Source organism: Manis pentadactyla, chromosome 10, assembly GCF_030020395.1.
Source record: "Manis pentadactyla isolate mManPen7 chromosome 10, mManPen7.hap1, whole genome shotgun sequence".
NCBI classification, from domain to species: domain Eukaryota; kingdom Metazoa; phylum Chordata; class Mammalia; order Pholidota; family Manidae; genus Manis; species Manis pentadactyla.
In genome coordinates, this window is record NC_080028.1 from 27,905,089 (window position 1) to 27,918,237 (window position 13,149).

Below are 13,149 nucleotides of genomic sequence, written 5' to 3' on the forward strand. Positions count from 1 at the left end.
TGTGTGACTAACATTCATCTTAGCACATCATAAAATAGGACTGTGTCTCTTTGCGCCCACCAGTTTCTCCAGCTAACACTGTGTCATTTACATAGAAGAACTCAATAAACACATATTGAGTGAATTAATATTAATGGTTATTACCCTATGTTTTTCTTGAAGCAGATTTTGTTTCAGTAGTGTGTTTAAATATTGACCCAAAGACCTAATAAAATTGTATGTGATGTTTTACCTTTATAAAAACCACAATCTTAATATGTACATGTGAAAATAGAATTTCTAATTAGTATAAAAACAACCACATTGTATCCACTCAGTAATTTAAAATAAATCTCTAAAACATTACAAAAAGTATATTAATTATTGTGGCAGCTTTAATTTATTCAGCTTCAATATCCACTTACATAAAATTAATATGGACAAGTATGAAACATACCAGGATGGTCCAGATGAGACTCTAATCTTGTTTAATAAGCAACTAATCATATTGTTTCTTAAAAATTGCTTTTGTTACTTACGTGTAATTATTTTCCTGTATCTTTTAGACTTTCCAACCTGCCTTCTGTGCACTTGCATAAGTACCACCGTATACTGCGATGACCGTGAACTTGATGCTATTCCTCCGCTGCCCAAGAACACTGCTTATTTCTATTCCCGTTTTAACAGAATTAAAAAGATCAACAAAAATGACTTTGCCAGCCTAAGTATGGATGATAGCATTAATATTCTTCTCTTCTTCACACTTTCCTAACATGTTTGCATTATAAAATGATAACACTGAAATCTGAATATCGAAATATAACTCATAAACCAATTATTTTTTCTTATCTAAATTTTGAAGGCTTGTTTTAATTATAAGAAAAATGATGAATAATTAAAGGTTATTATGAAACTATATAGTTGTTGATATTTTCAAATAAACTATTTTCAACTTCATAGAAATCATAAATAATTATACTTTATAAGCTAGGACTCATTATCGTGTTATGACATTAAGAGTAAAATGCCATGGTCCTATATTTTCCAGGATTTGCTTGTTTGAATAGATTTTCATTAAAGCACAACTGTTTTATGATGGATGAATGCAAGCCTAAATTCTGACTTTATAATTGTTGCCAATTTAGAAGAACTTTGGTACTTATCTTCAAAAAGTGTTTTCATCTTTTGAAAATTTCTTTTTAATGCATTTGTATTTTAATGTTAATGTATCTATGACTATTAAAGAATACAACAATCTGCCATCACTGAAGAAAACGTTTTAAGTAGTAAAATCAAGACAAAATTTATGAATTACATAGCAAAAAGACTACTTATTTTAAATATAATGTGTCAATTCTTTGTTAAAGCTGCATTTTCTTCTAAGTGCATAAATATGAATATTTGGGAGCTAACAAATTTTTATACTGTAGTTAGAAATAATTATCCCCTTAATTGTCCATTGCTAGTTAACTTTATATTTGCTTGTATGTGGGAAAATTTTTATTCATATTTTTATGTGAGCAAAATATATTCATGAGTATTTAACGACTTCATTTTTTCTTATAGATGATTTAAGAAGGATTGATCTGACATCAAATCTAATATCTGAGATTGATGAAGATGCGTTCAGAAAGCTTCCTCAACTCCAAGAGCTTGTCCTGCGTGACAACAAAATAAGGCAACTTCCAGAACTGCCCAACACTCTGACATTTATTGAAATCAGCAACAATAGACTTGGAAGGAAAGGAATAAAGCAAGAAGCATTTAAAGTGAGTTTTAAATTTGGAAATGAAAGCCTCTCATCTTCTCCTTCCAGTTGCTGTCAATGACTGGCCTTTTCATTTCCATAAAGGGATTTGATTTGATGAGACTTTTGACTCCTAAAATAAACTTTACAACACTATAATTATCAAGCTTTTGGGAAATACTGTGTTCTGGTAAATTCTGAGGCTGGTCAAGCACCAGAAAGCAGAGCTGGAAAAAGAAGTGGGGTGGCTACCAGGACTACTAATCTTTAAAGAGCATCTGGAAATGGTGTAAGCCAGAGAATTTGTATTTCCCAAGAACACCACCCAAGGGGAATATTTTTTTGTGGTTAAAGGGGCAGCTGCTTGTGCAGGGTGTGGGTGGTGCCTTGAATGTAGAAGGCTTCTAAATACTGTGTAAAGAGGTTGGATTCAGTTAATCTTAGGAATTTTGTTTCTAAGTGAAGGAAGCAAGTTTGAGGCTAGGCTGACTTGCTTAGAATAACAGCATGGAGTGTTCTGCATTATGAGAACAGTGACCAAATGGCTTTCTTACCCACTCTTACTCCATTTAAAGTGCTCCTCTAAAGATATGTCAAACAAATAAACTTGAAACACTGTTTGAGAGGACACCATGTTACTCCCAGGGAAACCACAGCAGGACGTGTGGACCCATTAGCCCTGGGCAATGGTGAAAATCCTGTCTCTCCACTAACTCGTGCATCTCACCCTGGTAGGCAAGAGCACTTGTGCACCTAATGATGCCTGGCAAGGGTCAAAGTTCAGGCTCCACTCTCAGCTATAGGTTGGCATGGGTGATAACGAGTCACAGATTGTTCTGTGGTGTTTTGGCTAAAGTGCAAATGTTATCTAAATGTTTTCAGTCTTGCTAGACTCCCCTTTTCCTGGTCCCTGAGCTATAGAGAACGGGTTTTTGTTCTCTTATCTTCCATGGGAAGTAGCTACCTTTCTTGAATTGAGAAAGTGAGAGTGGAAAAAGCAAGATTCTTCCCAGAGATTGAGAAACACTTTTCATTTTCATCAAGAAATATTTGCTTACAGTCAATTCTTCCAAAACTCATTTGAATTGTCTAGTAATGTGAAAACTAATCTGCTTCAACTTCACAAAACAAGACCTGAACCGACATGATTATTCTACAAATAGCTGCATAGACAGGGAATGGTAAATAAAACTGTGGCCCCACTAATTTCTATTAAGTCCCTACATTTGGTATGTTTACAGGATATGTATGACCTCCGTCATCTCTACCTCACTGATAACAACTTGGACCACATCCCTCTGCCACTCCCTGAAAACCTACGAGCCCTCCACCTCCAGGTAGGCTTCTGGTGAGGTATGCCCAACTGCTCCATGGAAAACAGAAGCACAGAGGAGGAATCAGGACACAGGGAGCTGTTGATAATGGCACTTTGACACACTGTGACAATTTTTCTCCCCTGTCTCATTCATTCTCTCTCTCAATCTTGAGTTCAGGGTATTCGCACATTCCTGACTTTGTCTATACTGATTGATTTCCAAAAACTTTCAACTTTATTTTCAAATCATAATGCATCTTTTTGAAACTTCCTTGAAAAAAAAATCTGAAAGCTTCCGTGCCTGACAAAATGTGTAAAAATTGAAAATGGAAGAGAAAAAGGCAGAGAGAAAAATCTCATTTCACTTCTAGCCTTTGGGGGGAAAAATGACAACCTTTGTTTTTATTTTAGGTTTGATGTATTGAATTCAATTCAATCCTAGGGCATTCCTATCCACTGAGAGACGGCAGGCTTACATCTTTATGGATTAAGAAAACGCAGTTTTTCCCTAAACCAACAGATTCGAAAATTTGTGTTATTTTAAATCCCATTATGGCATATTTTATCTTTGAAGTAATGACTGAAAAGCACATTTTTAAAAATGTTACAATGCCATATTTTCTAAAAATATTTCATTAAATATATTAAAATATGTTCAATTAACACAAACATTTTTTTTTTTGTTAAAACAAAGAAAGATAAATAGTTTCTTATTTCAGATGTGAGTAACTTTGGTCTGCAGCTGTAATCAACTTCCTCTAATAATTTCATCTGTTCAGTAGAATAAATCTGTAGAGAACATACCATTGTATGCTCAACGCGATAGTGTAATATTACAATCTTTGAGCAGAAAAAGTACAAACCTTTACGAGAAGTGGCTTTGCTATCAGAGCAGATCTCTGATCCCCATGTTTTACCTGTGGATTCTGTAAATATTCATGTCTGTGTCTTTTCTTCCTGTTAATATATATCTTTTCATACTTTTTTGGTGTCTTTGTGTTTATCTGCTTATGAATCTTGGAGTCCTGTCTCTTTTGAAATTTATTCTATTTTTGCTTCCTTGATGTCTATGTCCTTTTTGGTCATCATATTGTTTCTGGATAGCTCTCTGCCTCTCCTGTTTTGCCAGGAGTGTGTGTGTGTGTGTGTGTGTGTGTGTGTGTGTGTGTGTGTGTGTGTGAATTTCTAGATGTATGAGAATTTCTTGCCTTGTTTATGTCTGAAAGGATTTTCAAGGGAATCTTCCAAGAAATTTTGGAATGTACTTTCCAATTCTGAATTAAATTTTATTCCTATTGTTTGTGATGATACTCACCTTATAATGTAACTAGGTCTCTGATTTTATATTTAAACACAATATACAGTGAGATTTTCTTTTAAGTAACTGGATTTACATTTCCTATTCTAACGTTTTAAAAGGCATTAAGTGCACCTTTTAAAATATGTCATTTTTATGACCACCTCACTGATATCCAGTATAAATAATTGACATTGTTTTCAGTTTATATGTACTTTTAATGATTATATAAAAACACCCTTTTTGATTCATTTGAAAAAATGTTTGCAAACATTATAGTAATTAAGAATAAAGGCTCTGGCAAAAGTAGATTCCTGCACTGAAATTCTGCTTCCAACACTATCTATACATTGGACAAACATCTGAACTTACCTGCATCTCAGTTCTTGTTTATAAAGTGACTAGTACAGTTACTGGAACATGGTAAGTACTTAAATGTGAGGCGCAATTATTATTTTTTAAATGTATCTATTACCTACCAAAGGCAATAGTACAGCACATCAGCATTAAATCTGTTTTCCTAATAAACACTTTGTAATGATAACAGGGTTAATCCATCAGAAATATGCAAGTATAAACATATATGTACCTAACAACAATTATATAGTCATTATCTATCATTATTAATCAATACTACATAGTTATACAATCCTTATGTAATGACTGTAAACAATATGCATCAGAAAGTGTGAAGTATAAACTGTCAAGATAATTTTAACAAAAGAAATACAAGATTTGTGTACTGAAAGCTATGACATACTGTTGAAAGACTTCTGCACAGCAAAGGAAACAATCAACAGAGAGAAGAGGTAACCTATAGAATGGGAGAAAATATTTGCAAACCATACATTTGAGAAGGAGTCAGCATCCAAATATATACAGAAGTCAAACAACTCAATAGGACAAAAAAAACCCAAATAACCTGATTAAAATTTGGCAAAGTACCTGAATAGACATTTTCACAAGAGAAGACAGACAGATGGCCAACAGCTATATGAAAAGATGCTCACCTTCACTAATCACCAGGGAAACGCAAATCAAAGCCACAGTGAGATGTCACCTCATTAAATGGCTATTATCAAAAAGACCAAAGATAACAAGTGTTGGCAAAGATGTAGAATAAAGAGAACCTTTGTTCACTGTGGGTGGTAATGAAAGTGGTGCAGTCATTATGGGAAACAGTATGGAGGTTTTTCAAAAAATTAAATACAGAACTATTAAATGATCCAATGATTTCACTTCTGGATTTATATCCAAGGGAAATGGAAATCAGTATCTTGAAGAAATATCTACACTCCCATGTTCACTGAATCATTATTCACAATAGTCAAAATATGGAAGAAACTTATGTGTCTATCAATAGATGAACTGATAAAGAAATTGTGGTATATGTATTCAACGGAATGTTATTCAGCTTTTAGAAGAAAATCTCCCACTTGCAACAACATAAATGAAACTGGAGAGCATTATGCTAAGTGAATCTGAAAAAGTTCAACTCACAGAAGCAAAGAGGAGAATAGTGGTTGCTGGGAGCTAAGGAGTGAGGGATCTGGGAAGATGCTGATCAAATAATGTAAAGTTTTAGTTATTCAGGATGAATCAGTTTGGGAAATATAATGTAGAGCATGATGACTACAGTTAATAATACAATACTGTGTACTTCAAATTTGCTGAGAGTAGATCTTAGGTGTTCTCACAAGAAACACATACAAAGGTAACTATGTGAGGTTACCTGGAAATGTTAATTTCATTGTGGTAAGCATTTCAGAATGCATACATATATCAAAACATTACACTGTATACCTTAAATATATACAATTTTATTTGTCAATTATACCTCAGTAAAGCTGGGAAGAGAAATCTAAAATAAAGGAAAGGTAATCCCATATACATGGTTTGGAAGACCTAAGATGGAAATTCTCCCCAAATTGACATTTTATATTGAATTTTATATTGAAAGTCATAAGTGATCCCCTAAACTATTTATGCTATTAAATGAGTTCAGAAATGTGGCTGCTTACAAAATCCATATATAATGTCAGTTGTACTGTATACACTAATAGTGAACTAAACCATGATGAGCTAACATTTTATATAAGTTGGTTGTCTAAAATTAAAAAAAAAAAAGACAGACAATTAGATGTGTTGACTAGGATGCAGAGAAAATTGGAACACTCAGGCATTACTAGTAGGAGTATAAAATGATGCAGCTATTTCAGAAAACAGTTTGACAGTTCCTCAGAATGTTAAACATAGAGTTACTACATGACCCAGCAATTCAACTCTCAGGTATATATTAAAAACACGTCCATACAAAACTTGTACACAAATGTTTATAGAAGCATTATTCATAAGAGACAAGAAGTGGAAACAACCCATTAACTGATGAATGGATAAACAAAGATGTGGTACATCCATTCAATGGAATATTATTAGGAATAAAAAAGAAAGAAGTACTGATATATGCTTCAACATGTATGAACCTTGATAATACAATTCTAAATGGAAGCACCCAGTCACAAAAGATGATGTAGGATTCCATTTATATTAAATGTCCAGAACAGGAAAATCCATAGATACAGAAAGTAGATTAGAAGTTTACAGGAGCTAATGATAGAGGAAAATGGGGGATTATTGTTAATATCTATGGAGCTTTGGGGGTAATGTTTAAAATGTTCTAAAATTAAATTGTGGTAATGGTTGTACAACTCTGTGAATATAATAAAAACTACTAAACTGTATACTTAAAAATGGATGAATTTTATGGCATCTGAAATATATTCAATTGGACTATTTAAAAATATCTAGTTCTGGGCCCTGCTTATCTTTCTGATATTTGTTCACTCTCTCCCTCACTTCACTTCAGCCATGTTGACATTTTTGCCCTTCTTGAACATACCATGCTGATTACTCAGAATTGAACTTGGCATTTTCTCTGCCTGGGATATTCTTACCTTGGCTTTTTCAACACCCATGTCATTCCATTCTTGTTATTCCTTCCTCAGCTCCATTGCTCTCTCTTAAGATAACTTTTCACAGTTACCATCTTTTCTCCATAGTACTCATCGCTTTTGGAAATTATTTTTCTTTAAGTTTGTTTTTTCACCTCCTTTTCTTGTATTTCCATTACTGAAGTGCAAGCTCCAGAGGGTAAGTACATGTCTGTTTTGTTCTTTTATTTATCCCCACTGCCTAGAAAGTGTTTGATGTATAAGAGTCATATAATGTGCATTTTTGGATGAAGGGGGAAACAAAAGAATAAAAATAGGGGGAAGCAAAATTGACCTATTTGATAATACTAAGTACATGTTGTATTTTTTCTGATTTATTTTCATCTCTTTCAGAATAACAACATTCTAGAAATGCATGAAGATACCTTCTGCAATGTTAAAAATTTGACTTACATTCGCAAGGCACTAGAAGACATTCGACTGGATGGAAACCCTATCAATCTCAGCAAAACTCCTCAAGCATATATGTGCCTTCCTCGTTTGCCTGTTGGGAGTCTTGTCTAATTGCAGATAATACTTAGCATTATAATGCCTTGTATAACCAAACAATTCTTACTGCTCTCTTCAAAAACAAAATTCAGCATGATGATTTCAAATTGTGTTCTGAAAAACGACATAATTACATAAAACATACAACTAAAAGATGTAAGATACAGTGACAATTTTGTAATTTAAGGAAACAACACACGAGTCAGGAATAAACCAAACAGCACAGAAAGAGCAGAACGAAGTGATGGAAAATATCTCACAGGTATTCTTATAAATCACATGTAACTTGCAAGTTTTATATTCTATATAATTTCAAATTAAGTATATAATAAAGAAAATTTACAAATGAACACTTTAGGTATATTGCCAAGAAGTAGATATTTTTAATTAAACTTTCTATTCTTTTTTTTTTTCACTCTGACATGTTTCTGTTTTCAAATTCACTAGAGAGGATGGAGAAAAGAATAAAAATATTTGAAAATTACAATGGCCTTGTGGGAACACATTCATTATCATCACATGCCAATAACAATATCCAACAATAAAATACATAGCTTCAGTTTTTGAATAATATTTTATCATATTAAAGACTTGTCAAATAATTTTAGACCTTAGCTTAACTAGCTAGTTATTGCCATATTTCTGTGCCTGTGAAAAAAATAAAATATGGCAAATGAACAATATAGATGACGAATGATAAACACACTAGAGAAGAAGTCATGGCAGACCTTTAAAGAAAAGTTGATCTTTCTGGAATGTATGATCATCATACAGGCACACGGTTAACAACTGAAAGATGACAAAGAAACAATGGAAGGTGAGTTTCCTTCTAGTTGCAAACCCTGAACTCCACTCCCAGAAATAACTAGTCCATGATTTCTTGCATACCTTAATGAAGGTTTCCATGAGAAACAAAAACTTCCACCTAATTTCCCCTTTTATACACACATATATATATATTCATGTGCCACATTTATATATATCATCATTCTGTATGTATCTATACATACGAACTTGGATTTTTAGGTACAAAAAATAACTGCTATTCAGAATCTTGCTTGTTTCACTTAAAAATATATCTTGACAAGTTTTTCCTATCAGCACATACAGCTCTACCTACCCCAAAGAACATGTATTAGCCCATTATATGGATGTCCATTTTATTTTTTGTATTTACACTAAAATCACAAATAATATCCTTGTGTGACTATAGTAACTCTGTCCATATGTGAGAATATACCAATAGAAAAATTAGTAGAAGTGGAATTCTGGATCAAAAAGAATATTATTTTAAATTTTAATAAAGTTGGTCTTCAAAGATGTTATACCCATTTATGCTTTCACCAATAGAGTAGGAGAGTGCCTGATTCTCTAAAAGCTCACGAAGATGGTTTATTATCAAACTTTTTCATCATTGCATAATCTATTTCTGAATTAATATATTGAAGTAAAAACATAGGACAAAAATTGGCAATAGCACACTTCCAACATTTAAAAACAATGTATATTTTTATTTTCAACTATCTCTTTCAGGAAAATATATTTTTTCATGTAAATTATATACTATATACCATTATTTGTAGACATTATAGCTAAATCCAGGATTTCTGAAGTGTAACAATTGAAGAGAATTGCTTTCACGTTTCTCCACTTTAGATGTATAAGCATTTTCTTGTTTCAACTGAAAGTATATAAATACCAATATCTTTAATAATGGAAGTATATTAGCCTGTTTGAGACCTATAGGGGAAAACTATGTATGTCATCAAAATTTGTATATCCTGAAATTGAAAAGTTTAAAAATAAAATAACTGTCAAACCATCAAGCACTACAAGTATATTTAGAAATTGATTGCAAGAGTTTTTGTTTTGACGTTTTACATGGATCTCTCACAAATCCATTATTTTAGATACACTCACTCATAAATACCATTAATACATCAGACAAAAATTAGAATTCAATGCAAATATTGTAACTGTTATTGCCTTTAAAAATTGCCACAAAACCTGAGCAGCTTAAAAAACACCCATTTACTATCTCATAGGGAACTATGAAAATACCTTAACTTTTTAACATAAAAAAATGATAATAATGATAAATATAAAGTAATGAATATAACCTGGATTATATTAATCTTTATAGCAACAAGTCAATCAAAATATAATTACTTTTTATGGAGGAAGGAACCCTTGTAAAAGTCATAATGGAGCTCTACCCACACAAACACTTACTGATCCCAGATCCTGCACAAATGGCCTAGAATATCTCTCTGTCCTCACAGCCTTTTTAATGCACCATTATTACAAAAATTGGGTGTGGAAGGAGCTGTAACAAAAAAATACAATGAAATAAAATACCGAGATAAGAAAAGCCAACTGACATTCTCACAGGCATTGTGATCGCCTACTCGCCAAGCTACTTTGCAGATTTAATTCACCATGAACTAAGACAAAGTGCTTACTATAACTCTGAAAATGTGACGATAAAATTGCAGCATTATTTTGAATACATTGTATTTTGATGGACATTTCGAACACCTCACATTCTTAATTGAAAGCTCTAAATCTAAAACTGACTCCTGATTCAATGCAGTATTTTTTCAATAAACATTTTTTCTCTATTCAATAGCTATATGTGCTTATTTTTCTCTGAATATTACAGGCTATTTTCTAAGGAAGGGAGAACACTGCATTCTAATGCCCCATAATAGAGTGTATCTTAAAACTTTATAAGTTAACATTTCCATGATAACAATTTCTAATTAATCATTACAGAGTAGACATTTTTCATATGTCATGACAATATGTTGTGTTAATCCTCTGGAAATCCTGTTATTATAGGATTAATAATATTTTCAAAGGGTGATAGCATATAATACCTACACGAAATACTATTCTGAGTGCAAAATTCACATCCTTACTTCTCTATAAATCTGTAGAAACATTGTCTTTGAGGTTATCCCATTAGAAATTTAGCTTTCTCTTTATAATTTACTTAAGTGATTGAATTGAATATGAGGATTTGTAAATGGAAAATTATAGACAGCGTTATTATTCCCTAAAGCACAACACAAGCTCACCAATTTTCCAGCTAACCCCACAACTTCCTAAAGTATCAAGAGAAAGCAAAGGTTATTTGTCATCCCTTTATCTCACTTGGTAAACTGCAGCCTTAATACTTTGTTCTCAGCCTTTGTGACCAACAGATGGCGCCTACCTTTTTGGTTTTAAATTAACTGTAAATGACTCTCTTCAGAGGGGAAAGGCAAATTTTTGAGAGTGTGTAAAATGTGTCTATTTATTTATATACTATAGCCTTTAAATGGTTACAAAAATGGATCTAAAAGCGTATTTGTTGAATTTTAACCTGGCCAAGTATATCTGTTACATCCAACTTCTCTATGAAGAATTTTATTTACAAGTTTAATCAGCTGAGGTTTGCTTTCTAAAAGTCAAATGAAAAAATGCTATAATCTTATAAATATACCCAACCTCACTTCACTAGAATAAAGGGTAATTTGTATTACAACCTGGAATAGTTTAAATATGGTATTCATGATAAAAATATAAAATAAAAGTATCTGATTTCCCATTTGTTTTGTATATGGACTCTTGCTGACTGAACTTTGAATGCATTACTACTGCCATCAAGTGTTAGAATTCATTCTTTTTAAGTCACACAAGATGCACAGAAAACACCACCAAGACTGCAGTGTTTTCATCTTAACAATATGATGCTCTGCATACTATGAAGCATAGCATCACCTCTGCCACTGCATGGCACTCACCACAATTTCCAAATGCAAAATATCATTAAAATCTCCCACATGAAATTGTAACTAGTTCATAGGAGGGACATGTTTTACTAAATTTACTTAATGTACGTGGCCAACAGATGCTAAGATCATCCCACAGTGATTTCCCACCTCTCGGTATTCATGCCTCTGTGTAATCCTCTCCCCTAGCGACGGCATGACCAGGGTCCTCATCTAACCTATAGAATCTGATGAAGCTGATGGATGTCACAAATGCCAAACATCAAGCCCATGGCTGTAATGCATGCATCGTGCTAGGAAGCTCTCGGGAGACCCTCCTTCCTGACCTGATGGACTGAGCCGCCATGTGGAGGAAGCCCATGATGAGGCCTTGAGGACAGGCACGAGGAGCTGCTGTTGGCCCTGAGGACCTGCCTCTAAACCTGAAGGTGTGGCCTCCTGCTAACCCACAGCTAAAAGGCAGGACCTCCAGATATATAGCCACAAGGAAACAAATCCTGCCAATAACATGAATAGTCTTGGAAGCAGATTTTCCCAAGTTGGGTTCCCAAATAAGAACCCAAACTAGCCAGATACCTTGATCATAACCCAGTGAGACCCTGAGCAGAGGACCCAGCTGAGCAGTTCCTGGACCCCTGACACCTGAAAACTCTGAGATAACAAATGCTGTTTTAAGTAAGTTTGTGGCAATTTTTAATGAAGCAGGGGAAAACCGATATATTAAGATATGGTAAATCTGTTGTTTTAATGTTGAATCAGAACATTTCATTTTGCAGTATTTAAAGAATATGAACCAATTAAGAAATGTCTTTAAAATGTCTTAATTGCATTTCTGACAGCTGTATTTAACATGCTCTGGTAGTAATTTTCTTGTGTGATTTACTGGCACATGAACAATTTGTATTGTAATGTCAATCTACTGAGTAAAGTAAAAGTCATAAATCATAATTTTATGTTTTTCTTAAAAAGAGGAAGAGCAGAATAAGACAATACCATGCTTATTTTGTTTAAATAGGAAGAATTATTGTGAAAGACATAGATTTCACCATGGACAATGTATGGAAGGCCATGATTATTTACAAAAAGTTTATATCAATTGGTCAATAATTAATGGTGTCCTTGATGATCTGCAGTAAATTAATCTTTTCTAAAACAAAGAAGAAATTGATGGGAATCCATTATAGCAACATGGTCAATTTCTAAAGTTTTCAATATAAGCCCAATATCTTATACTACATATGTCCTTAGAAAAATACATCTGGAATTTCACCATTCTGTTTTGAGTTAAGCAGCACAAGGGGAAAGTAACTGTCAACGGTGTGAGTCTATAACCAGAAAGGGACATTGGAGGCTAGAAAGTGTCAACGTGTCGCACTTGGAGTCAAGCAGGCCACAGAGCACACAGAATTGAATGAATTGAATGTTTACAGGTCCTCTGGCAATGGTTGCAATCCTGATCCAAGCATCCCCACACTGTTCTCAATTCTCAACTAGGAATCCTAAATGAACTTTGCAAGCTTCAGGGCTTTCCCCCA

At 33.4% G+C, this 13,149-nt stretch overlaps 1 protein-coding gene across 1 annotated transcript in view; it reads left to right on the plus strand.

Annotated features, from left to right (window-relative positions):
* The window catches only part of EPYC (epiphycan), a 36,539-nt gene extending 27,149 nt beyond the window's left edge, over nt 1-9,390 (plus strand). Inside the window, exons 4-7 of the mRNA XM_036891549.2 lie at nt 546-704; nt 1,546-1,748; nt 2,968-3,063; nt 7,683-9,390. Coding sequence (XP_036747444.1) covers nt 546-704; nt 1,546-1,748; nt 2,968-3,063; nt 7,683-7,853 — 629 coding nt within the window. The 3' untranslated portion in view covers nt 7,854-9,390. The remainder of the gene's footprint in view (nt 1-545; nt 705-1,545; nt 1,749-2,967; nt 3,064-7,682) is intronic.
* The last annotated feature ends 3,759 nt before the right edge of the window (nt 9,391-13,149 follow it).